Source organism: Sinohyriopsis cumingii, chromosome 19 (assembly GCF_028554795.1).
Source record: "Sinohyriopsis cumingii isolate HCF-2022 chromosome 19, ASM2855479v2, whole genome shotgun sequence".
Lineage (NCBI taxonomy): Eukaryota > Metazoa > Mollusca > Bivalvia > Unionida > Unionidae > Sinohyriopsis > Sinohyriopsis cumingii.
Window position 1 is genome coordinate 40,255,882 of NC_142979.1, and position 23,861 is coordinate 40,279,742.

Genomic DNA, 23,861 nt, shown 5'->3' on the forward strand with positions numbered 1-23,861 from the left:
CAATACATTGAGGTTCGATTAATTAGGAACAATCACCAAACTTACGACTTATGATACAGTATAATTGGAGCTGTTAAATACAACGCGCCAAGTGTCAGATGGCTTCGTTTGATGGGAACACACCTTTTCCAAGCTGAAACTAACACTGTCTTCTGATGCTAATATTTTATAACAGTGTTTACAATAGACACTGCTTTGATCATGCAGAACATCTGCTGAAGTTAAGTCTTTGTTATGGGGAGGTCATTTAATTGTGGGAGGGGGCAAAGACACATGTTTTGAAATGTGTTTCTTGCTCTGACTTTCTTATATAAAGTACATTATGCCATTCCTTTTCTTGCTTTAAATAATTCACGTCAGCTATAGTATAACATCTCATATTTCAAAACAAGGCACAATTCCCTCCTTATAAGACAGGCAAAATTTAGCATTTGATAGAAGGTGTTCAGCCACTGGGAAAAAAGCAAAAGTTGAATGAGAATGATGAGGAATAATTCTTACGATAGGGAAAAGCGTAATGAAAAACTTCAGAAGAAATGGACAAAAGACAGGGAATGGCTTAATTATGACAAGGAAAGGAATGTTATGTGGTGCAACTGGTGTATGCAGTTTGCAAAAAACAAACGCACAGAAAACATCCAGTTTTGTTGCAGGTTGTTTGAAATTTTAAATTGAATCGGTACACGTACGTGAAAGCTGTGTGACATTGCCTTGTGAACAGGACTAGTAAAGATTTGGCAGGACTAGTACATTTCTCAATACACTAGTCCTTCTGGCTACAAAAAAATTTGTGTTAAATTCGAGCCCAGCATTAGTTGCTTGATTCTCATTTTGCAGAAACATATCAAATAAAACAATCTTTTTAAAAGAAGGTTTCAGACAAAACAACCTGTGTACCAGGGAGTCATCTTTTGGAATTTTGATATAGCCATACGTCCAGAACTGAAAGTATGCAAACTTTTATGTTCATTCCAACTTCCTGGAGAGCCCTTGAAATGAATCATGACATTGAAAGTTCCTGTTTTGAGGAATTTACGAAGAATGCCATATTGGTGTGTCTGGCACAGGTGCTTATGAGTAATTCTTGATGTAAATCTTTAGTAAGTTTTATTTGCTTTTAATGGATACAAAATGTTTGCTAGAATTGAACAAAAATAAAAGTGTTTGCTGCAATGGATACACATCTGGTGTTTGCTGCAATGGATATACATCTCTTTTGCTTACAATTAGTGGTGAAACGATTCATCTATATATTGATGCTTCAATAATTTTGCTGGAATGATACACATATCGATACAAGTGAAGGAGAATCGATACAAAACTATATTTACCAGTTAGTTTAGTCTTCAGCAGTTATGAATAATTGTTATTAGTTTGCCTTAATATTTAAATATATAATTCATCTGAAACAGCAGTTGCAGTCCTTGGCACTAATTTTTGTTAGTATTGAGAATACTCACTTTGTAACAAGATAACCGGATGGGATTTCCTGATTCACAACAGAACACTTTTGACAATGATATAAATATAATGTTTAATAATGAATGACTTGAATGAGCAATTAATTATGAATAATGTATGCGTATATATAATCCAAATATTGGATTGATTAACATAAGAACACACAGATTTAATAATGAAAAATACAAATAAATTACTTTACAAAATACAAAGTCAAGGGGTGAATAATTCACAATGATTTCACAATGAAGAGATGGATATGGTTTACTCAGCTAGTAAACAATGTAGTTTTACTCATGTAGTAAAATGCAATCACTCATATAGTGACAATATGCAAACAAAAAGGGACAAATATACAAATCATCTTTACAGTCCCGAAAGATACATTGAGTTTTACGAACCCAAAAATTATCCCACAGCTAATAGATTATATGTAAGGAGATACACTCTGTCATCAGCACACTTTATTACAGCTACACGGCTGATTATTTCAGCTTCACAGCTGCTACGGTTAATTCCTGTTGTTGGCTTTACAGCTTGCACCACTTCGACCCCGATCATTCTGATAACTTTGAACGCTCCGATCAGTCTGACTACTCTGGTCACTCTAGACACTCTGGACATTACACAGCTGTACCCACTCTGTACAGCTCTACGAACCCCGGACACTCCAGACAGCTGAAAATATATCCAATACTGTGTACTATACATGACAGTGGCATAAAAACATAGCAACCTTATACACGTTAAGTTATACAGATTACATTATCGACACAATAATTACAAACCAACAGGTTCAGAAATAAACCTAACCCTGCTTGACAAGAATCCTACTGTACAATACATTTTTTTAAAAATGTAGCTTTAAATTACATGTACAGTTATAAATCCCTTGCTAAGTCGCAAACAAGAATATAAATATTTGCATTATACTGTGGAAACTAAAGCTACATAGCAAACATACAAAAATAAACGTCGTAATGCAATACTTATAACTTATATGCAAGAAATTAATAAACTTACATACCTCTACGGCTGAAGATGTGCAAGTCCTTATAGTAGATGGCTGACTGACAAGACTGTCCGTAAAGTAAAGAACTTTACCAACGGTGAGGTATTTATACAGATATAATCTGTGCACTTCGCACGTGCAGCATAGGATGAACTGAACTCACTATTTCAAAATACAACACAACATACCTAAATCACCCTCGGGTATCATTGTACGCAAAAAATGAAACTCGATTACACGTATTTAATAAATAAAAGAATTTATTCAATTCCATGACACGCTTGACTTATGCAGATTTGAACAAAGGGACATGGTTTGTAATCTGCTCCCACCCCCAATTCGATGGTAATTTATCCCAGCAGCATGTTTAGCATAGAGGATACATTGCAAACACGTTCCACATGCATAGTGAATTTAAAAGTACTTGATTCATCATTTAATAACCAATTTTATGCAAAGTTTCTGCATCGAATTTGATCTTGTCTACCTTGGTCAATTTGAAAGTTAAACTACCAGAATATCACACGGTGAAATATATTACATTCAAATCTTATTGGTGTTTACTTGTTCCAGTCAAGGTTAAATAATAACTAACAATCAGCAATCAATGTAGCTTATTCCCTGTGTGACAGACAGGAAGTACTAACAAAGCAACAGAAAATTCATTCTGAAGTCATTGATACATAAAGTACTTAAACAGAGATGCTGCCAGGGTGTATGATTGTGTGAATCATGCAAAATATGTATGAATTCACACACTTGGAGAATGGTAATGCGTGAGAACTCCCACAAATTTGTTGAAAGTCCTGCATATGAAAATGTGCTCGATGAAGTATACCATTTTTATAGTACCATTCTTGTTGCGAAATCTGTTTTTTGGGTAGGCAACAGTTTACACGCATGGGGTCTTCAAGCATGACAAAAATGGTTGTTAAACTAATTTTGATTGATACATTGTGCCCTGGAATAAGCATTATGGCAGGATTTGAACCCTCCATGAAGGAAGCTTTACAAATATGTGTATAAAATACGGGCCACCTAGGAAACACAAAATGTCTGATTCCTGGTGTGGGAAATTTGTTAATGGAGATACCATTGAGAGATTTTGAGCCCAAAAATGGTATTTTGAAATTAAATGCAGAAAGGGCAGAATTCTGACCCTAATTAAAATGCAATTTAAAAGTCGAATGCAATTTTCATATTTTCATCAGTCAGTTTAGCCCTGTGAATCATATGCTACAAATACATATATCCATATCAGCATTAAGATAAACTGAATAAATAAGGATGGGAAAAAATGAAATTAAGAAGTAAAGATATTTATCTGAAATACCCGTCCACACAAGAAGTCATAATTCACTTGACTAAAATCCCCAATACAGCATTATGGAACAGATAAGAAATATGGCATAGAAGTCAGTAAACTACTGATTCAAGAAAGTAAGTTTATGTTAGTGAATAATCCTATTTTGGAGCAGATGTATGCAAAAGATAATATTTGTAAGCTGTGGAAAATTCTGAATAACAGGCACAACAATTAGTTTCCCAACAACTTAAAGCTGATAAAGCTAGCTCTGCATATGCCCTATCAGAAGAAAGCACAGAAAAATGTTCATACACAGATAAGGAACAGAGTATGCTCAGAAATAATTAACAGATTAATACTTACACAACTAGATATGACATCTTTTAAAGATTTTGAATTTATTTGAGCTCTAAAATGGTGAAGTGTTAGGGAAATATTGAACCATAACTGTTTCCTCCTCCCCTCCTTTTATACTCTCCCCTTCGTTCTGTGACAAATGGTGAAGTCCCCTTAAGATATAATCCTGCCAGTATCTCTCCTCACATGTACATGGGGAACAAATGTGGAATTTCTCTTTCTAAGCAGAGATATTTAATGAGTGAATTTAAGGTGCTGATGGAATAAATAAAATTAACACAGAATCAGCAGCGGGGTAGATTTCAAACAGCTGAAGTTTATCACCTTGTGTTAATTATTTTTTTAAAATTATAGAATAAGATTGGGTGTTGTCAATAGTTTTCCTTCGTCACTAATGACTACAAGTACTTGTGGCCACAGCAGTCTTTTGCATATGCAGGAAGTACAGTGTGATGGATTTTGTTGGTATTCATCCTCATTCCTACGCCTGGATTTGCTCTAGATGAAATTATTTTTGCATGAGGAAATTGCTTTATTGCTTCTGTTTTGAAGATAACAATGTAATGTCTTCCAAGTTTAAGTGAGATATGAAATTGGTAATAAGATGTTTTCAAAGCATTCATGCCATGCAAAACTAAAACCTGGTGGCTAAAGTGAGTTAAATGAAGTCACCATCAAATGGCCTAAAATGCTGAATAAAACTCGCTGACAACGAACAGGTATTGTGTTTGAAAGTATTTTTGTTTTCTTGTCATTATATCTCTGTCTGTAATAACTATACTAGAAATACAACCAGTATGTCAACATACATAAAGGGGCAGCACCTACTTTCCAAAGATGGAAAGACCATCAAGTGTATCGATATGTACTGTATTGCAGGCTATGTATCAATATGTAACACAGGTGTATTGTTTCACCCCTACTTTCAGTGGATACACATCTGGTGTTTTCTTACAGTGGATATGCATCTAGTGTTTGCTTACAATGGATGGATATGTTTGATTTTAATGGATACATGTGTTTGCACAAAATGGATAAACATTTGTTTGCTTACATTGGTTACACTGTTTCCCTTTACGCTCATTTGTGCATCGTAGACCCCCACATTTTTAATTTGACCCCCAGTTTTGATACCAAAGTTTTTTACTTTACTCAGTCTGACCACCAGTTTTGACACCAAATAGAGTTTTGACTCATTGTTGCACCCCTAGGAGATACAATGGATACACATGTGTTTGCTTACAATGGATACACATCATGTGTTTGCTTACAATGGATACATATCATGTGTTTGCTTACAGTGGATACACATCATGTGTTTGCTTACGATGGATACACATCATGTGTTTGCTTACAATGGATACACGTCATGTGTTTGCTTACAATGGATATACATAATGTGTTTTCTTACAGTTGATACACATCATGTGTTTTCTTACAATGGATACACATCATGTGTTTTCTTACAATGGATACACACGTGTTTTCTTACAATGGATATACATCATGTGTTTTCTTACAATGGATACACACATGTGTTTGCTTAAAGTGGATACATATGTGTTTTCTTACAATGGATACACATCATGTGTTTTCTTACAATGGATACACACGAGTTTGCTTACAGTGGATACACATCATGTGTCTGCTTATAATGTATACACATGCATTTGCTAACAATGTATACAGATGTGTTTGCTTACAACATATACACGTGTTTGCTTAGTCATAACAATAAAGTATTCGTATAATTGATTGGCTGAGCATGTTTCCACTCTAGAGACTGGATTCCAATCAAATTTTTCTCCACCTTAAGCATGTACTTTAGATGTTGTCATTAGATTTTATAATGAGAGAGATTTTTACATTATTATTGCGTTACCTAGCATCTGATTGGCTGAACTTGTCACCTGTCTAGATTTTAAGACTTATCTAGTTTCAGTAAAACCTAGTAAATTGCTTTAAATCATCAAGATCCTGAATAACTTTGATCACAAGCAAGGAATTGTGCACATTAATTAATGCCTTTAAAAATATTTTTTATCAGTCAGAATATATTAAAATAGGTAAAATCACAATGATATAAATGTATAAAGATAATTACGGTGTATGTAGGGTATGTTCTTGCAGTGAGTCTGCTTAGCGAAATTGTTATTAAGTTAAATATAGGCCTGGTGAGCAATGTCAGGCCCATTTAGGTTCTCTTTTGTTTTCATTTAGACAAAGTGAGCAAAATCCTTAAAGCTTGCTCTCTTTTTTGAACAATTGCATATGTACTGCTAACAAGATGTTGAAATACATATGCATGGTTTTCTAATATTAATTTTAAGGAAGCTTTGTGATAACAGAATTTAAGAGTTCTAAGGCAAGATAAATTAGGGTAAAATTTGAATAAACCACATTATTCACCAACTGGAAGTGTGTCTGACATACTGTATTAAAATTTTAGATTGTATATTATTAACAGGGAATTTCTTTCATCTGTATGTGTCTTTGATGTACCTGTATTCCGGCCTTGTTTATTTGCTTTGGTGGCTTAATATAATTTATTACTTGGATGGTAGGCCTATAAATAAACATCAGATTTTGCACATTTCTATGGTTCAGTTTGACTTTTCCCTATCTCCATGGTATAATTTGATTTTTCCTTGATTACATGGTGTAATATATCAGATTTATATGTATGCCCCTGCTGTTTTCTGGGGATTATTAACAGACTTCACTACAACTAGTCTGACATGACTGAGGAGTCCAACTCCATGTGAGATTGGAGTGAGTCACTCTGTCCTTGGTGAAACAGCAAGCATACTTGCAATTAAGAAAAGCATATCATTTATTATAATGACTACCCCCCAAATAAAATGTTTATACCATTTCCACACCTAGCTTACAACTTGATTTAAATGTCAATATGAGATGGTGTTCTGATGCCAGAGTAGGCCCACATTCTGCTATTTATTTGCCAGTATCAGTTGAAGCATTTGTATTTATTCATTTTTATTTAACAAAATGTGGGTAAAGTTGTTGACATTCTCATTTTCCTCTAAATATTTACCCGTCTTTTTCTTTCAGATAAGCCCACTATAGTTTATGTTCTTTGTAATATTTGATACGCATTACTGGTAACACATCTTACATCAGTTAGCTTTATATTTTTCTTTACATGCAATATGGTTTTTGTTCATTTGTTGTATTTGCTAAGTATTCGTCTGTTGATATCATGGGATGGAACCCCGGCTGTAGAATGTCCATCATATTCCATGAAAAACGATGGAAAACGCTGGAAAATTCTAGCATGGAAAACGCTGGAGTATTTGGACTAATATTCCAGCCTCTGTCCAGGGTAGGCTGGAAAACCCTGAACAATTCTTGCATGGAAAACGCTGGACAATTCTAGCATGGAAAACGCTGGAGTATTTGGACTATTATTCCAGGCTATGTCCAGGGTAGGCTGGAAAACCCTGGACAATTCTAGCATGGAAAACGCTGGAAAATTCTAGCATGGAAAACGCTGGAGTATTTGGACTAATATTCCAGCCTATGTCCAGGGTAGGCTGGAAAACCCTGGACAATTCTAGCATGGAAAATGCTGGAAAATTCTAGCATGGAAAACGCAGGAGTATTTGGACTAATATTCCAGCCTATGTCCAGGGTAGGCTGGAAAACCCTGGACAATTCTAGCATGGAAAACGCTGGAAAATTCTAGCATGGAAAACGCTGGAGTATTTGGACTATATTCCAGGCTATGTCCAGGGTAGGCTGGAAAACCCTGGACAATTCTAGCATGGAAAATGATGGAAAACCCTGGACAATTCTAGCATGGAAAATGCTGGAGCATTTGGACTAATATTCCAGTCTTTATCCAGGGTAGGCTGGAAAACCCTGGACAACACTAAAATTTAGCTGAAAATTGTTGAAATATTTTATGAAAACGAGATTTTTAACAGTGATGCAACTTTTATTTGATGATAATTTCAAGAAGAACATGATCCAAATTACCCCAACCAACTCCTTGTATTGACTGTGATGTTAGTAACTTTTAAACAAGGAAACAAAAATTAAAAACTATACTTGTCACTGGTAGCTTAATAGGTTGTGCACTAGTATTCAGTAGACAACATAGCTTAAGTTGTCATAAATATCACTACACTTCTACTGGTGTGTCATAAAATCCAGATTACTGGCTCCTGAACATCATCCGAGTTTCTAAAAATATGTTCTCTTATTCTAGTTATAGTTTGAATTTATTCTGAAGCAATCTTAACAACAAAATCACAGAAATTCACGTTAATTTCTATCTCAATTTTAATTAAAAACATTTAAAATATTTTTTTTTACACGTGTTGTTTCATAGTTCATTCACCACATTTCTTATTTTTCTGTTGTCACCACTGGAGTCTGTGGAAGTGATGGTGCTCTTGATGGTTTAACCAAATCGCAAAGCTTCTGTCTCACCATCCCCTCCCCAATGTTATACTTCTCCTTCATGATTTCTGAAATACAAATCATTGTATATTAATGAATAGAATCAAGCAAGATTTCAAATTTAATTCAATCCCATATATAGAGAGAGAGAGAGAGAGAGAGAGGGAGGGGAGTGAGAGAATGAGAGTTATGCCTGAAACATTTCATGCAATTACAGTACTTTTACAATCCCTGAGGTTGGTAATTGTAATGAGGCACTTGGCTTGATGACTAACTTGATAGGCTTAAAAACCTGTGGTTTCCATCACAAATTAAACTGGCTACCTAACTGCTCCTGTAGCCTAAGTGGTTAGAGCGCCTGCTACGGGTGTGAGAGGTCACAGGTTTGAACCCTTAACCGAGTCATACCAAAGACTTATTAAAAAAATGGTACTATTAGCTGCCTTGCCTGGTGCTCAGCATTAACCCTTTACCTCATGCAAGCGTCTTTTGACGCCTCTACTCCATTCACATGGAAGCGCCTTTTGACGCCTGCTGTAAACATCAGCCATTTTAAGCCGGTTTTCATAGCGCCACCTTCAGGGGAAACCCACATTTAGATACTACATTCATTTCTGTGAATGACAATTACATCAGATCACGTGGTCACTGTTTATGCCCTGGTCAATATCTGCTATTTAAAGTAACTGGGTCATAATCTCCACTCTCCAAAATGGAGGTCGCGGATTTCATTCAGTACTTATGAAGTTTTCAGGATTAGAATCAGAACTATGAAAGATTCAATAACTTAGGTAAAGGCTATGATATTGATGCAGGCAGCAATTAGTTTTCATAAATTATCAAATTCAGATGACTTAGTGATGTAGATGCAGACGACAAATTGTAAATTTCAAGTATGAGAAATGGCAGCTACAATTGGTCACGCGGCCTCACTGACATGATGGTGAATGAGTCCTCTCAAGATTTTAAAGCACGTAAAAAATTCTTCAGTGAAAAATAATTATGCAGCTATAACAACCAGACTTTTAATCTTAAATTTTTCCACACATAATAGATGTGTACCAAAAATGTAAAATGGTTACAGTTGCTGTTTAACATAAAATACACTACATTGCTTAACAGTTAACAGGCAGGCCTATGCGTATGGAGTTGAATAGGTAACAGGTGCTCTATTTATAGCATGCTGCACTTTGTAATTATGCTCTATAAGGTAAACGGTTAAGAGGTTAGTGTTAGGACTGGTCAACCTGGTGTCAAGATAATGTGAATGGGTGGGAGACATTATGCTACATGTCTGTGGCATGATATCCCAGTGCTAGACATCACTATAAATTGCCACACTGCAGACATCGTAGCGATGTGACTAAACATTTGTTGAAGCTACATTACTAAACATCTGAATCACGCACACACAAACTGGCTACCATATACATGCAGTTGTGATTATACCATTTAAACTGAAAGTAGATTTACATTGTCCATTTGAATATTGCCTGTCTACACTATAATGTTTCAAGTAGTAGTTGTGTATACGTTTAAATTTCATAATAATGTTCCAGCCTTAGTTCATAAAAAAAAAATTTGTTACAATTTGGCATATATTTTGTCATAGGTTAACAAAGTTTAAAACGCATGGTTAATAATTTAAAATATACCATAAATTATTTGAATTCTGGACTGGTCTTGGAGAGGTGGCCTTGTGTGTGCTTATTATTGGCTCTTGCCCCAGTTAGTGTCTTGCCAATATATTCACCAGAGCTGTACAGCATTCTGAATATTTATTTAGCAGCTTTGTTAAAATCCAAAATTTGACATATTTCTGCCTCATGCTGGGTGTGAAAAAAAATTTAATCCAAATTTTCACCATGATGATTCATATGCACCAAGTTTCTGATATATTTACTTATCTACATACACAACTCCAGGTTACAGCTAATGTTCTAGACATTTGAATTTGAAACAAATTTGGTATTACCTCTCACTTGCTTAATTCAAAATTAAAAGATCGAAGAATTTCAATGAAGCTGTCGCCATCAAGTTGTTTACATAACTGTGCCTTGCCACTTTTTTTCTGAAATTAAAGAACACAAACTAAACAAGTATTTTTGGTGAGGAAAATTGATAATCATTTCCAACAGTTTACAACTGTACATTCTTATTAATTATACAGTAAGTTACTATTAAATATTACTGAAATGGCTGAATATAAATTGGATAGACAGAAACAAGCCATAATCTGAATTGAAGATTAATTGGAAAAGAGATCTACCGGTATATTTCCGAGTCACAGTCTAAAATTAATTAAAACAAATATAACTTATTGCTACAAATAGCACACTGTCTGGAAAATAATAACGAAAATGTAAAAAATACAAATACCAGTCAGATCATTAATAATATCAAGGGTGAATAAAATTTAAAGTGAAATTTACAATTTGGAAATGTATATTCGCAAGGCTGGCACGTACCAACTTTTTTGAAAGACAGACACGAGATGACTGGTCATTGTGCATTAGGATAAGTAAAAAATGTTGCCAATTATGTAAACAAAGCTTAAAACATAACACATACCTTTCAATATCCTTAGAAGTTTGACGTTTAATTTATCAGTCTTCAAACAGCATATAAAAAAGAAATTGTTCCATAGGATATATTTCGTAATAGCTTTCCGTAAATTTACGTCACGCGAAGTCTTTCGCAGCTAAGGTACTTGGCGGCCGTGCAAATAATTTTGCTACAACTGGACTGAGTAATGACTTACCTGCTATTTTCGCAATAATACACTCATGGTATCCCTTGAATCCACGACAAACCGCCATCACTTTCTCTCCCGTGCAATATTCCTTCATTTCTTTTCGTGGCGAGTGTACATCAGCCATACAGATTATGCCTCCCTGAATGGGACGATCATTCACCCATATAACCAGTGATATTTCTGGTTCAGTGGTCATCTTAAAATCCTGGGATATTTTATATTTTACAATTTCAATGACACTCCAATCGAAAATTGCGCCCAATATCTAGACTGGTTATCCAAAGCATTTTATGGTGCCAAATTTGGAACCCAAATTTACAGAAACGGTTTTTTTTTTTGTTTTTTCTTTTTACAGAACATTTGGTTCTAACGCATGAAATCGAAATATGCCGACTTTTTCAATGTAGTAATTGGTTAAAAAAAATAAGTTCATAATTTTATATCCCATCATAGTCAGCTTCATCAGCCATCATCATACGGAACAACCTCGGCTATTTCTGCATGACAAAAATGTGACTCCGATACGTGAAGGCGAATACTTGACAGAAAAATCAGACATTTTGTTCTCTTTTGATTTAAGATTTATCTAGAGTTAATATCTATACATCGGATACCAACGCCGCGATTTGGATATGTTGGGGAATGATTGGTTTACAGTAAAGTGGTTTTAGAAGACAAAGTTTACAATCAAGAGGCAATATCGTGTCGAGGTGTGGAACACAAATGGACAACACAAATTGGACACCCAAATATTATAGGTGAGTATGAAATAAACGGAGTCTTGACTTTATCTCGTTTGCCCAAGTATAAACTGACTATATGATTAACCGCCCAACACTATATATGTATGACTGATAATTAAATTGTAAGCAAGTATTTCAGTAAATGTGAAAAGATATACAAGGTCAAAAACAAGTTTCCTTTTGCACCAGTTTTAAAATTAGAGTAGGTATTTTTGTTTTTCAATATATATGTATATATAACTTTCAAAGCAACCTAATTTGTGGAATTTTATTTTAATAGCCATAACCTTGTAATTGTCAGTCTTGGAAATGTTAACTCCAGTGATACATGTAAGCCCAAACAGGGACTGCTCTGGTATTATGATAAAGTTGTGAATTTCTTGAGTATTTGTAGATCTAGTCCAAAAAGGTCTTTAGGTTACTGCTAAATTTTCAGACTGCTACATATATAAGTAAAATCATAACTTAAATAACTTAAGTCCTGGAAAAAGAAATTTTGAAAAATTTCACATTAATCTTAGCAAGATTAAAATGTACACAAGTTTTACCATGAAGATGATTTTTGAACAATATGTTAATGTTTTAATCAGTCTGACTGTACAGTCTGTAAACGTTTTAATGCTGTTTTTGTATTACAGGTACTGGTGTTCAGGACAAAATAGATAAGCAGTCTGAAGTTAATTCCACAAAGTCCATTCCTAAAAGCACCATGTACTGGAGGAAGAGAAAACAATGGTAATTCCAGGAGTAATAGAGAGTTTTTTTACATTTTAAATAATGTCTGCAGCTGTCTCCCACAACAATGTTTATTTGTGTGGAGATAAGCATTATTCTTTATACATTTGTTCTTACCTAGTACATTCACAGCTTAACATGGCTCATATCTTAAACACAGTTTCATTACCATATCAATAATTTAAGGAATAAACAAATTTCACTATACAACACTAAGTGGAATTTTCAGAGTTCAACAAATTCTGAGTATATGGTGAAATCATTCAGTATTTACAGACAGAATATTCAATGTACATGTTTGAACAGAACATTCGCTCTGTATGGGTTATCCAACACACCATACACAATATATGCACAATGTACACCATATTTAACCAAATCAGCCAATTACAGAAATTCCAGGAAATATCTGATCAGTATTGATTCTTGCAGAACAAGATATAATAATTTATTGTTGTGCATTGTCATACTTCAGTTTTTAATTATTTAAAATGTTAAATATAATTTTTACTTTCATTTTTCTTATAATGCCCTAAAACGTTATGAAACTTGAGTTGTTTTTCTGAAAACATCACATACATTTATGAAGTGTATGTTGTATCACATGTACTTTGTATGATTGAGTATATTATTGTGTATCAGTTACTTGTCATTTACATGCATTCATTGTGTATCATGTTTGCATTACCCATGTTTAAATGATGCATGCATTAACATTGGATTTGTCAAACTAAACTACTGTAACAGTGTAATATTAACTGTACATATTCAATTCCCACAACAAAACAATAATGTTTGAATGTTAAGATTTTAATATGAATTATACATGTTCACTAAAATTTGTATTTCTCATTACAGTGTTGTTGATCTAGGTGAATCCAGTTCTGTTGGTCTTGGATATTATGAAATTGGTGACTGTACATAATACTAATCTTCAAATATAATGAGAATATCAACAGATGAACCAACTAGATATGGTGACAGTGACATGAGTTTTTCATCTGACTCAGAAGAAAATATAGAGTTTTAATCAAGTTCAGATGATGAACAGTATCATCAGGTGAATGAAGCAACTCAGTCTTACCCATCCCATGTCACAGATCCCCCACTTTATGTCATAGCCCCATAACAAGATATATATTGTAGTGAAATCACAAAGTCTGAACATGTTATTGTCCTTGGGGCTTTGCCAACAAGACATAATTTGTCAGATGCTAAATATGTGACTTTTTGGACTTAATTCAGTTGCATCTTCCTTCAGCAAACACAGGATTGACAATTGTCAAAGATTTGAAGGAAAAATGTGAATTCAGTAAGGAGTATCTCAAATACAATTTTTATTGTGAGATCTGCAAAACATTGTACTCCGATAAAGAAAAAATGTGTGAAACTGGGGGCTGTACAGGTGTGCATAACTAATAATTATGAGCAACCATCTCTTTGGAATGATGTTGGCTCTGACAAGAAAGAAGACTTCCTTTCATCATCAAAAATAGGATCAAGTGTCTTCGAGAACCTATTATTGTTGTTAATATTGGAAATGCCATTTATGGTACTGTTCTCCCCAATCATCATGAATAGGACTAAAATGGCTCTTACCATTGCACAGCAGAATTTCATACTTATACACTGTAGTGTCAAGCTCAAGTGGTGAACAGATTTGGACATATTTATGATTTTATATGCACCAGATATTTTCTGGTCACGATTTAACTAATTTTTCAGGATATCTTTTCATACATGTATAGTTTGTGTTACACCAACATTTTTGTATAGTGATGTTCTTTTGATAATGAACATTTAATTATATATGTGGTACATACAATAAATGATGTACTACTTCAACACTTGTTTGTTTTTTTAAAGCAGGGGTCAAGTGTGTGTGTGTGTATGGTTCAGTTTGTTTATTTGACTTGTGTCCTCTATTTCTCAGTATATATTTATCATAGGTTTGAAATAATAGTTTAGTTTCAAGTTCAAAAATCTGTGTTACAGCGCAGTTTAGTCATGATTGCTCTTTCTTTAGGTAATTCAAAATAATTCTTTGTACCAATCTTGAAAATTGACTAAGTTCTTTTCCATGGTTTTCCATGCTGAAATTTGTCCCAAAAATTCTAAGTCCAAACTGTCCATCCATTTCCAGGGTTTTCCATGCTGAAATTTATCCAAACAATTCTAAGTCTAAACTGTCCATGCTTTTCCAGGGTTTTCCATGCTCAAAAAAATTCAGAGTCCAAAATGTCCATCATTTTCCAGGGTTTTCCATGCTGAAAAAAATCAAAGTCCAAAATGTCCATCGTTTTCCAGGGTTTTCCATGCTGAAAAATTTCAAAGTCCAAAATGTCCAGCATTTTCCAGGCATGTCCAGCATTTTCCATGCACAATGTCCAGGGTTTCCATGCTAAATTCTGCAGAATATTTCATTTTTCCATCGTTTTCCAGGGTTTTCCATGTTTTTCCATCGTATTCCAACCTTTTCCAGAGTATACGATGGAAAAAGTACAGCCGGGACCTAATCCCAGTATGGAAACCTCATGAAATCATCTTGACATTATGTGCCTTAATGTAGAGAGTCTTGGACCTCAAGTTGGTTTGATACAATGTAACTGTGAAGGAGTTTGATTTATAGTATCTGTTTAATTTATATCATGTTCTTTTTGTCCATGATTGTAAGTTGTAAATAGAATGTTTACATAGGCAACCTTTGTCCATGATTGTAAGTTGTAAATAGAATGTTTACATAGGCAACCTTTGTCCATGATTGTAAGTTGTAAATATAATGTTTACATAGGCATCCTTTGTCCATGATTGTAAGTTGTAAATATAATGTTTACATAGGCAACCTTTGTTCATGATTGTTAGTTGTAAATATAATGTTTAGGTTTTTCAGTTGGATTACTTCACATTCTTTCATATCAGAGGTCAAGTGAAAATGTGTATGTTACAGCACTTTTCTTCTCACAAAACAGACAATACAAGTCCAGTATTTGTTATAAGAAATTGGGTTTTATTGTGCACGAGGTTGGTAAATGGAGATAAATACATTTCTCCTGCTTTATTACACTATGCAGATACAATCAAAATGCATTTACTACAACTATAAATAATACCATCATCAGTGCATTATTGTTTTTTATGTATACATGATTCTGTTTACAGTACATTCAGTACGAATGACTTACTACCCCATATGTTTATTAATTATCCATCTAGAGAGATAGTGGACCAAATAAACCAAAACACTAGAATCAATATTTTGAGCAAAAGTAGAGAGCAGACTGACAGACACAAGCGTATGGACAGAATGATAGGCTCAGAAAAGAATATGCAGGTTGATAACCTATTAAAGGTACTAAAATACATCAACATACATTTCAGAGAAATATACAGAGTACATATAAAATAAACTGTTGCATTAACCATATTATAAATCTATTTACCTCATCATATAGGACAAAGATCAAATCACATTTTCCTTGAAGCAAAAGAATCATCAGGCACTTTTCTTACTGCAATCCCATGACCAGCACCCTTCAGAAGCTCCAATGGAATGACCGCTAATACATTGTTCAAAGAATGCAATTTCAGTTTTGCGTTAATCAAGTTTTCTTCAGTTAATAATCAAGCCAATAAACTTTGCATATTATTCTGAGACCCTGAGTGACCTTATTTTGGTGTCAAATTCTTATTTTTGCAATGTGCTGATGTGTTTTACTCATTTCACACAAAAGGTGTTAGATATCACAGCCATATGTGCTAATTTTAAATTTATCATTACTAAATTAGTATGAAACTGAAATTTGGTTATATGTGACCTGGGGAATTATACCCTTTATAATACTTGGGTCGAGCTATTGAAACAGTGTAACAAATAAAAATGATGTCAGTGTCACATTGAGAATTGTATAGATATAATTCAGTAAGGAAATGCGTACTACACAACCATGTTATAGATGATACAGAGTGTTCTAAGGAAATGTGTACTTCACAACGATGTTACTGTTCTCAATAATGATTCACATTTGATAGATATCAAAATTAGGTAACTATTAAGGCAGTGAATATGTTTGTACTGTACAATCAAGCAAAAATCTGAGGCAATGGTTTCCTTACTGGCAAAAGAGAAACTTGATTATTAATGAGTTTTGGAAGTCTAAATTAACCATTACAATACTCATATCGAACAAATCACATGTTAACTAGGTGGAATTAACTGGAAAAATTTGACAATGGTAGAAAAAAGAAATCGTGTGAATCTTTGAATGTAAATGGTATAGTTATTAGTGTGGATGAAGAAATGGCAAAAACTTTCAATGGTTTCTATGGTGAATAGTGAACTATAAAAGTGAAAGTTTGCCTCAGATTCGCAAATGAGTCCTTCAAGATTTAACTTGTCCTGCTGCTGATGGCATTACTGTAACCAAGGATGATGTTTATAATGTCTTACTAGGTCTGAATCAATTAAAAGCACATTGCCTGACTTATTGCATCCTCATGGGTGGCCCTAAGAAAGCTGCTAGCAACTGGTGCCTTAGGCGAAACATGCTATTTGGCCTCCCTCACCCAAAACTCTCCTCAAATGTGACACCTATTTAATTTCGTGCCCTAATGAACTGCCTAGTTCACTTATATATATATATATATATATATATATATATATATATATATATATATATATATATATATATATATATATATATGGATGGGCCACCCCTGTGCATTGTATGTGTAAATTAATGACAACAATTGCACAGTAAATTAAATGTCCACAGTGCCAAATATTGGGAAAGCTTTTTGTACATATGAAACTGATCATTGTCGATGATGCAGACATGGCATGAGTTGCAATGAAATGGAACCCTAATATAAACCCATCTGTCGGGGTGGGGTGGGGGGTTGTATTAAACAAAGCATATGCTGCTTACAAGAACTTTGTGACCTTAAACATTTTGTTAGAGCTCAAATCATGCCCTTACCCAGACTTGATCATCTTATAAACAAAATATTGTAATCTCACTGGGAAAAAAATATTCTAATCTGTGCAATTAGCATAGCCCTGTGTCGTTTCCTTTTTTTGGGCTATGATGGCTCAAGAATTAGTTGTGAGACCTGACTTTGTCGCCACTGAGATGACTATGCATATAATTTCAGTGGCATTGACCCCAACAGGCTCTAATAGGGAAGAGGGTTCAGTGGAATTCAATACTGTAATAGATTATAAATTTGCTTATTTAAACATGGGGTTTTGAGTGCACAGAAGATCATTACCAAAATGTTGAATGCACAGTATTTGTTCAGATAACTGGATATTTATTACTTCTACTACTTTGATGAAATCATCAGCATGAATATGTCCCCAAATTATACTGAAAAAATACAATTTGTTGCAGGTAAAAGGTATATCTGAGTTGTATCTTGAAGTACAAGAGGTGTTACTTTATTTTGTCTCTTTGCAAAACAATTCAGAACCTTTCTATTCAGTTTTTGAGACAGAAAAATAGATACAGATGCACACACATAAAGACAAAACATAGATATTTATTTTTTATTGTGTGCTTTACATTTGTCAGTAGTTTAGGGTAGAGATTTTGCCCACTTGACTATTCTTACGGCTGATAGTTGTGTCTACCTGACTTCTGTCTTTTGGTTTTTGTAAAGCTGTTTGCTTGTTTGTTCAAGACCTGGTCTTGTTTAGGAATTAATGAAGTTTTTCATATCATTAGTTTTCCAGAACATTCAGATGTGTCATAGATCAGATGACAATTATTCATAACCTATTTTAAGTTCAGACTGTGGAATCTTTTTATGTTGACCTCAGGTATAATTTGAGAGGAATTATTTATTCAAATTATTCATTGGAATTACAAAGTTCTCATTGATTTTTTTATTACTTTGAATTCATTCAAAGACATTCTTTATTATATTATTGTTATACATGAAGACTATTGGTACATCAGCACATTCAACACTATTGGTACTACAGCATCATTTAATATTGGAATTAACTCTGAACATTCTATAGTTTTGGACTTGTGATAGAAGATTTAGGATTATATGGGATTTAATTCACAATACTGTGACCTTTGAATTTTCACTTTGTATTCTAAGAAAATAAATTGTTTGTTGAATTTTACTAAACTTGTTGGTTTCACTTCTTTCTGTTAGTTTAAGACCATATACATATACTGTTAACAGAAATTGTGGGGCTAGTGAAAGATCCAAATTTTTTATTTTAAAAAAAATGTCAGACCTGTTAAAAAGTGTCCTTAACATTTAAATCGATTTTGTTTCAAAGTTTTCATTGTCCCAAGAACAAATCAAATTTCACACATTTGAGAAATCTTCATTCAAACCAGCAAGCATTCACAATGTCATCTAAAGTGGATAACTTTGTATTAAATCCTACGCAGGAAGAGTTAAAGTCTTTGTAAAAGAACATGCTGCTTGAGCTTGCCAGACTTGATCTTTTTCTTTAAGTGAACACATCTTTAATAAATCAATAGATAAAAAATATTTTGATTTAGTATTTGTTGGGAATGGAAATTTGGGATGAGAGTTCTTTAGGTTCGCTTCGTAAATTGAAATTTAGCTTCAGAAAGAAATTATGGAAATGCAAATTCAGAAAGAGGACAGGGATAGGCAGAGAGTAAAAGAAGAAATAGAGAGAAATACAAATGCAGAGAGAGGACAGGGATAGGCAGAGAGTAAAAGAAGAAATAGAGAGAAATACAAATGCAGGGATAGCCATAGAGAAAAAGAAGAAAAAGAGAGAAATGAAAATGCAGAGAGAGGACAGGGATAGACCAAGAGTAAAAGAAGAAATAGAGAGAAATACAAATGCAGAGATAGGAAAGGGATTGGACAAGAGAAGAAGAAGAAATAGAGAGAAATACAAATGCAGAGAGAGGACAGGGATATATAGGGAGAAATACAAATGCAGAGAGAGGACAGGCATATGCAGAGAGAAAAAGAAGAAATATAGAGAAATGCAAATGCAGAGAGAGGACATGGATAGGCAGAGAGAAAAAGAGGAAATATAGAGAAATACAAATGCAGAAAGAGGACAGTTATAGGCAGAGAGTAAAAGAAGAAATAGAGAGAAATACAAATGCAGGGATAGCCAGAGAGAAAAAGAGAGAAATACAAATGCAGAGAGAGGACTGATAGACAGAGAGTAAAATAAGAAATAGAGAGAAATACAAATGCTGAGATAGGAAAGGGAGTGGACAAGAGAAGAAGAAGAAATAGAGAGAAATACAAATGCAGAGAGAGGACAGGGATATGCAGAGAGAAAAAGAAGAAATAGGGAGAAATACAAATGGAGAGAGGGGACAGGGATATGCAGAGAGAAAAAGAAGAAATAGGGAGAAATACAAATGCAGAGACAGGACAGGGATAGGCCGAGAGAAAAAGAAGAAATCAAGAGAAATATAAATGCAGAGAAGACTGGGATAGGTAGAGAGAAAAAGAAGAAATTGAGAGAAATACAGATGCAGAGAGGACTGGGATAGGCAGAGAGAAAAAGAAGACATCAAGAGAAATACAAATGCAGAGAGGACTGGGATAGGCAGAGAGAAAAAGAAGAAATAGAGAGAAATACAAATCCAGAGAGAGGACAGGATAGGCCAAGACAGAAAGAAGAAATAGAGGGAAATACAAATGCAAAGAGAGGACAGGGATAGGAGGAGGGAAAAAGAAGAAATAGAGAGAAATACAATGCAGGGATAGGCTGAGAGAAAAAGAAGAAATACAAGAAACACAAATGCAGAGAGAAGACAGGGATATGCAGAGAGAAAAAGAAGAAATAGGGAGAAATACAAATGCAGAGGGAGGTCAGGGATATGCCAAGAGAAAAAGAAGAAATCAAGAGAAATGTAAATGCAGAGAGGACTGGGATAGGCAGAGAGAAAAAGAAGAAATAAAGAGAAATACAAATCCAGAGAGAGGACAGGATAGGCCAAGACAGAAAGAAGAAATAGAGGGAAATACAAACGCAAAGAGAGGACAGGGATAGGAGGAGGGAAAAAGAAGAAATAGAGAGAAATGCAGGGATAGGCTGAGAGAAAAAGAAGAAATAGCAAGAAACACAAATGCAGAGAGAAGACAGGGATATGCAGAGAGAAAAAGAAGAAATAGGGAGAAATACAAATGCAGAGGGAGGTCAGGGATATGCCAAGAGAAAAAGAAGAAAACAAGAGAAATATAAATGCAGAGAGGACTGGGATAGGCAGAGAGAAAAAGAAGAAATTGAGAGAAATACAAATGCAGAGGGAGGTCAGGGATATGCCAAGAGAAAAAGAAGAAAACAAGAGAAATATAAATGCAGAGAGGACTGGGATAGGCAGAGAGAAAAAGAAGAAATTGAGAGAAATACAAATGCAGAGAGGACTGGGATAGGCAGAGAGAAAAAGAAGAAATAGAGAGAAATACAAATGCAGAGAGAGGACAGGGATATGCAGAGAGAAAAAGAAGAAATTGAGAGAAATACAAATGCAGAGAGGACTGGGATAGGCAGAGAGAAAAAGAAGACATCAAGAGAAATACAAATGCAGAGAGGACTGGGATAGGCGGAGAGAAAAAGAAGAAATAAAGAGAAATACAAATCCAGAGAGAGGACAGGATAGGCCAAGACAAAAAGAAGAAATAGAGAGAAATACAAATGCAGAGACGGGACAAGCATTTGACAAGAGGAAAAGAAGAAATAGAGAGAAATACAATGCAGAAATAGGACAGGGATAGGACAAGAGAAAAAGAAGAAATAGAGAGAAATGCAAATGCAGAGAGAGGACAGGGATAGGCAGAGAGAAATACAAATGCAGAGATAGGACAGGGATAGGCCAAGAGAAAAAGAAGAAACCAAGAAAAATAAAAATGCAGAGAGAGGACAGGGATAGGCAGAGAGAAGGAGAAATAGAGATACAAATGCAGAGAGAGGACAGGGATAGGCAGAGAGAAAAAGAAGAAATCAAGAGAAATACAAATGCAGAGAGGACTGGGATAGACAGAGAGAAAAAGAAGAAATAGAGAGAGATAAAAATACAGAGAGAGGACAGGGATAGGCAGAGAGAAGAAGAAATAGAGAGAAATACAAATGCAGAATGAGGATTTGGTTTGTTGCTTTATGGCACAGCAACAAAGTAGGTTATTCAGTTCTGAGACAATTAGAGTAAAGTGCCTTGACAATGGAGACAGCGCATTAGCTGATCCAGGCTGGTCTGAGGTAGTATTCAAACCTGCGCCCTTTTGGTCATGAGTCCGACACGCTAGATAGATGAAAAGAATTTTGAACTGGCAGATGTATCTACCACCCCCTTTTTGTACACACAAGTTCAAGTTTTTATGTATATTTGCAAGCATATATATACATGTCAATCAAGAGTGCATCATTTATTGGTTGGTCTTAAATAATGCATGTACCAGGATTTTTTGATGTACATAAAAGCTGATAAAATAAAGGAGAGCCAATATATATATATATTCCCACCCACCCATGCACACACTGTTAAAAAAACTTAAGCAAATGCATCAAAAGTGGAGTGATGAATTGTTTCATAAGATTAAAATCAGTCTTTTGGTGGCATTAACCAGTTGAAGAATCCAAATTTTCATACATTAGCTATTTAGAATTTGTCACTGTTTTCTATAATCATCATCATGGTCATCCCTCGTTTATCCAGTACAGAAGAAAAAAAACTATTCTGACAAGGCAATACATGTGCTTTCTCCGACACTTGGTCCAGGAAAATGGTTGAACTTAATAAATGGATTTGGTAGTAGGACCTGGCAAGAAATGTATTAATAAATATATTTGGTAGTAGTACTTGGAAGGAAATATATATATTTCAGCCATCTAGTTACAGTGAGGACCCTTGCTGGTTTTTACTCTTGGAATTTGTCATAGTCTACTGAGCTATGTTAAATAGTGTTGCTTTTGTGGGGGGTGTAATGCTATTTTTGAGCACATGATAGGCTGTACATGGTTGCCAACATATTTTGTGGAGGAAAAACACACAAAGAACCACCGATCCACAGGAAGCTATAATACTGGTCATCTTTCTCACACCCTCACTGGCTGAGCCAAGACTAAAATCCATGAGCATGGAGGTGAGATGTGAGTGAACTGTAAAGGCGAATGCATTGGACCACTCTGCCCCTGTGTGTCAGATAGTGAAATTTGCTTCAAAACTGTATTATTGATAAATTTGTTAAATAGTATCCAGAACCACCAGCATTTGGGTCAGGGGGGATGTTTTTTTATTGCAGTCAAGAATTTTCACAAATTCTAATAACAGGTTATAAATTTAAATAATAACTTTGTATGAGCAGTTTAAAAAAAGAAATGTGTTGAATTTAAGCATTTTTGTTGACTTTCTTTAAACATGCTAATATATGCATGTGCATAGGAAAAATAATTTGTTCCCCCCCCCCATATTTTAGATGATGGATGGTGGGGGGGGGGGGCATTATCAGTATAAACCAGAGACTGGGCATGTCTAAACCTAATAATGATTTGTTCTCAACCCATTATGATGTGTTGCAACCAGCAAAGTCAAGGTTCAAATGTGACTCATGGAGGGTGACAGCTGGTTTTATATGATCTGTGTCACAAGTTTTTGTTTCCTTTTTAATTGTGCCTCTCAAGCAAGCACCCTGGTGAAAATGTTAATTTATACATGATCAGCTGCCCCCCCCCCACATCATAACTCCCCATTTCCATGTATCATATGTATTCACTTCAGCCAAATTTAATACCCATCTTGGTATTGAGGAATCCATCAGAGTTTAAGTGTCAGACAGCAGTTTACAAACATCAGCCTTCTATCTCATTGATTAGCAGTCTTCTATATCATTGATTAGCAGTTTAAGTGTCAGCCTTCTGTATCATTGATTAGCAGTTGAAGTGTCAGCCTTCTATATCATTGAGTAGCAGTTTAAGTGTCAGCCTTCTATATCATTGAGTAGCAGTTTAAGAGTCAGCCTTCTATATCATTGAGTGGCAGTTTAAGTGTCAGCCTTCTATATCATTGATAGCAGTTTAAGTGTCAGCCTTCTATATCATTGATAGCA

The 23,861-nt window shown here is 34.7% G+C and overlaps 2 protein-coding genes and 1 long non-coding RNA gene across 3 annotated transcripts in view; 1 reads left to right on the top strand and 2 right to left on the bottom strand.

The window, feature by feature from the left end:
- The window catches only part of LOC149775542 (LIM domain kinase 1-like), a 107,781-nt gene that overhangs the window by 5,036 nt on the left and 78,884 nt on the right, over positions 1 to 23,861 (top strand). The gene's annotated exons all lie outside the window — the stretch shown is intronic.
- Positions 1,562 to 16,355, bottom strand: LOC149775543 (uncharacterized). The gene is made up of 2 exons (XM_089944303.1): positions 16,235 to 16,355; positions 1,562 to 2,139 (listed from the first exon to the last, which is right to left on the bottom strand). The coding sequence occupies exons 1-2, from the start codon at positions 16,286 to 16,288 to the stop codon at positions 1,870 to 1,872; spliced, it is 324 nt and encodes a 107-aa protein (XP_089800429.1). The 5' UTR covers positions 16,289 to 16,355; the 3' UTR covers positions 1,562 to 1,869.
- On the bottom strand, positions 10,522 to 11,589 carry LOC149775544 (uncharacterized). The gene is made up of 2 exons (XR_016416613.1): positions 11,323 to 11,589; positions 10,522 to 10,632 (listed from the first exon to the last, which is right to left on the bottom strand). It is a non-coding gene; the product is annotated as an uncharacterized LOC149775544 (long non-coding RNA).

Excerpts from the sequence above, each read along its gene's own strand:
- LOC149775543 (XM_089944303.1), bottom strand. The coding sequence starts at position 16,288 with ATGATTCTTTTGCTTCAAGGAAAATGTGATTTGATCTTTGTCCTATAT. Across the intron at positions 2,140-16,234 it reads TCTTTGTCCTATATGATGAG|CTGTCTGGAGTGTCCGGGGT; the intron begins GTAAATAGATTT and ends ATATATTTTCAG.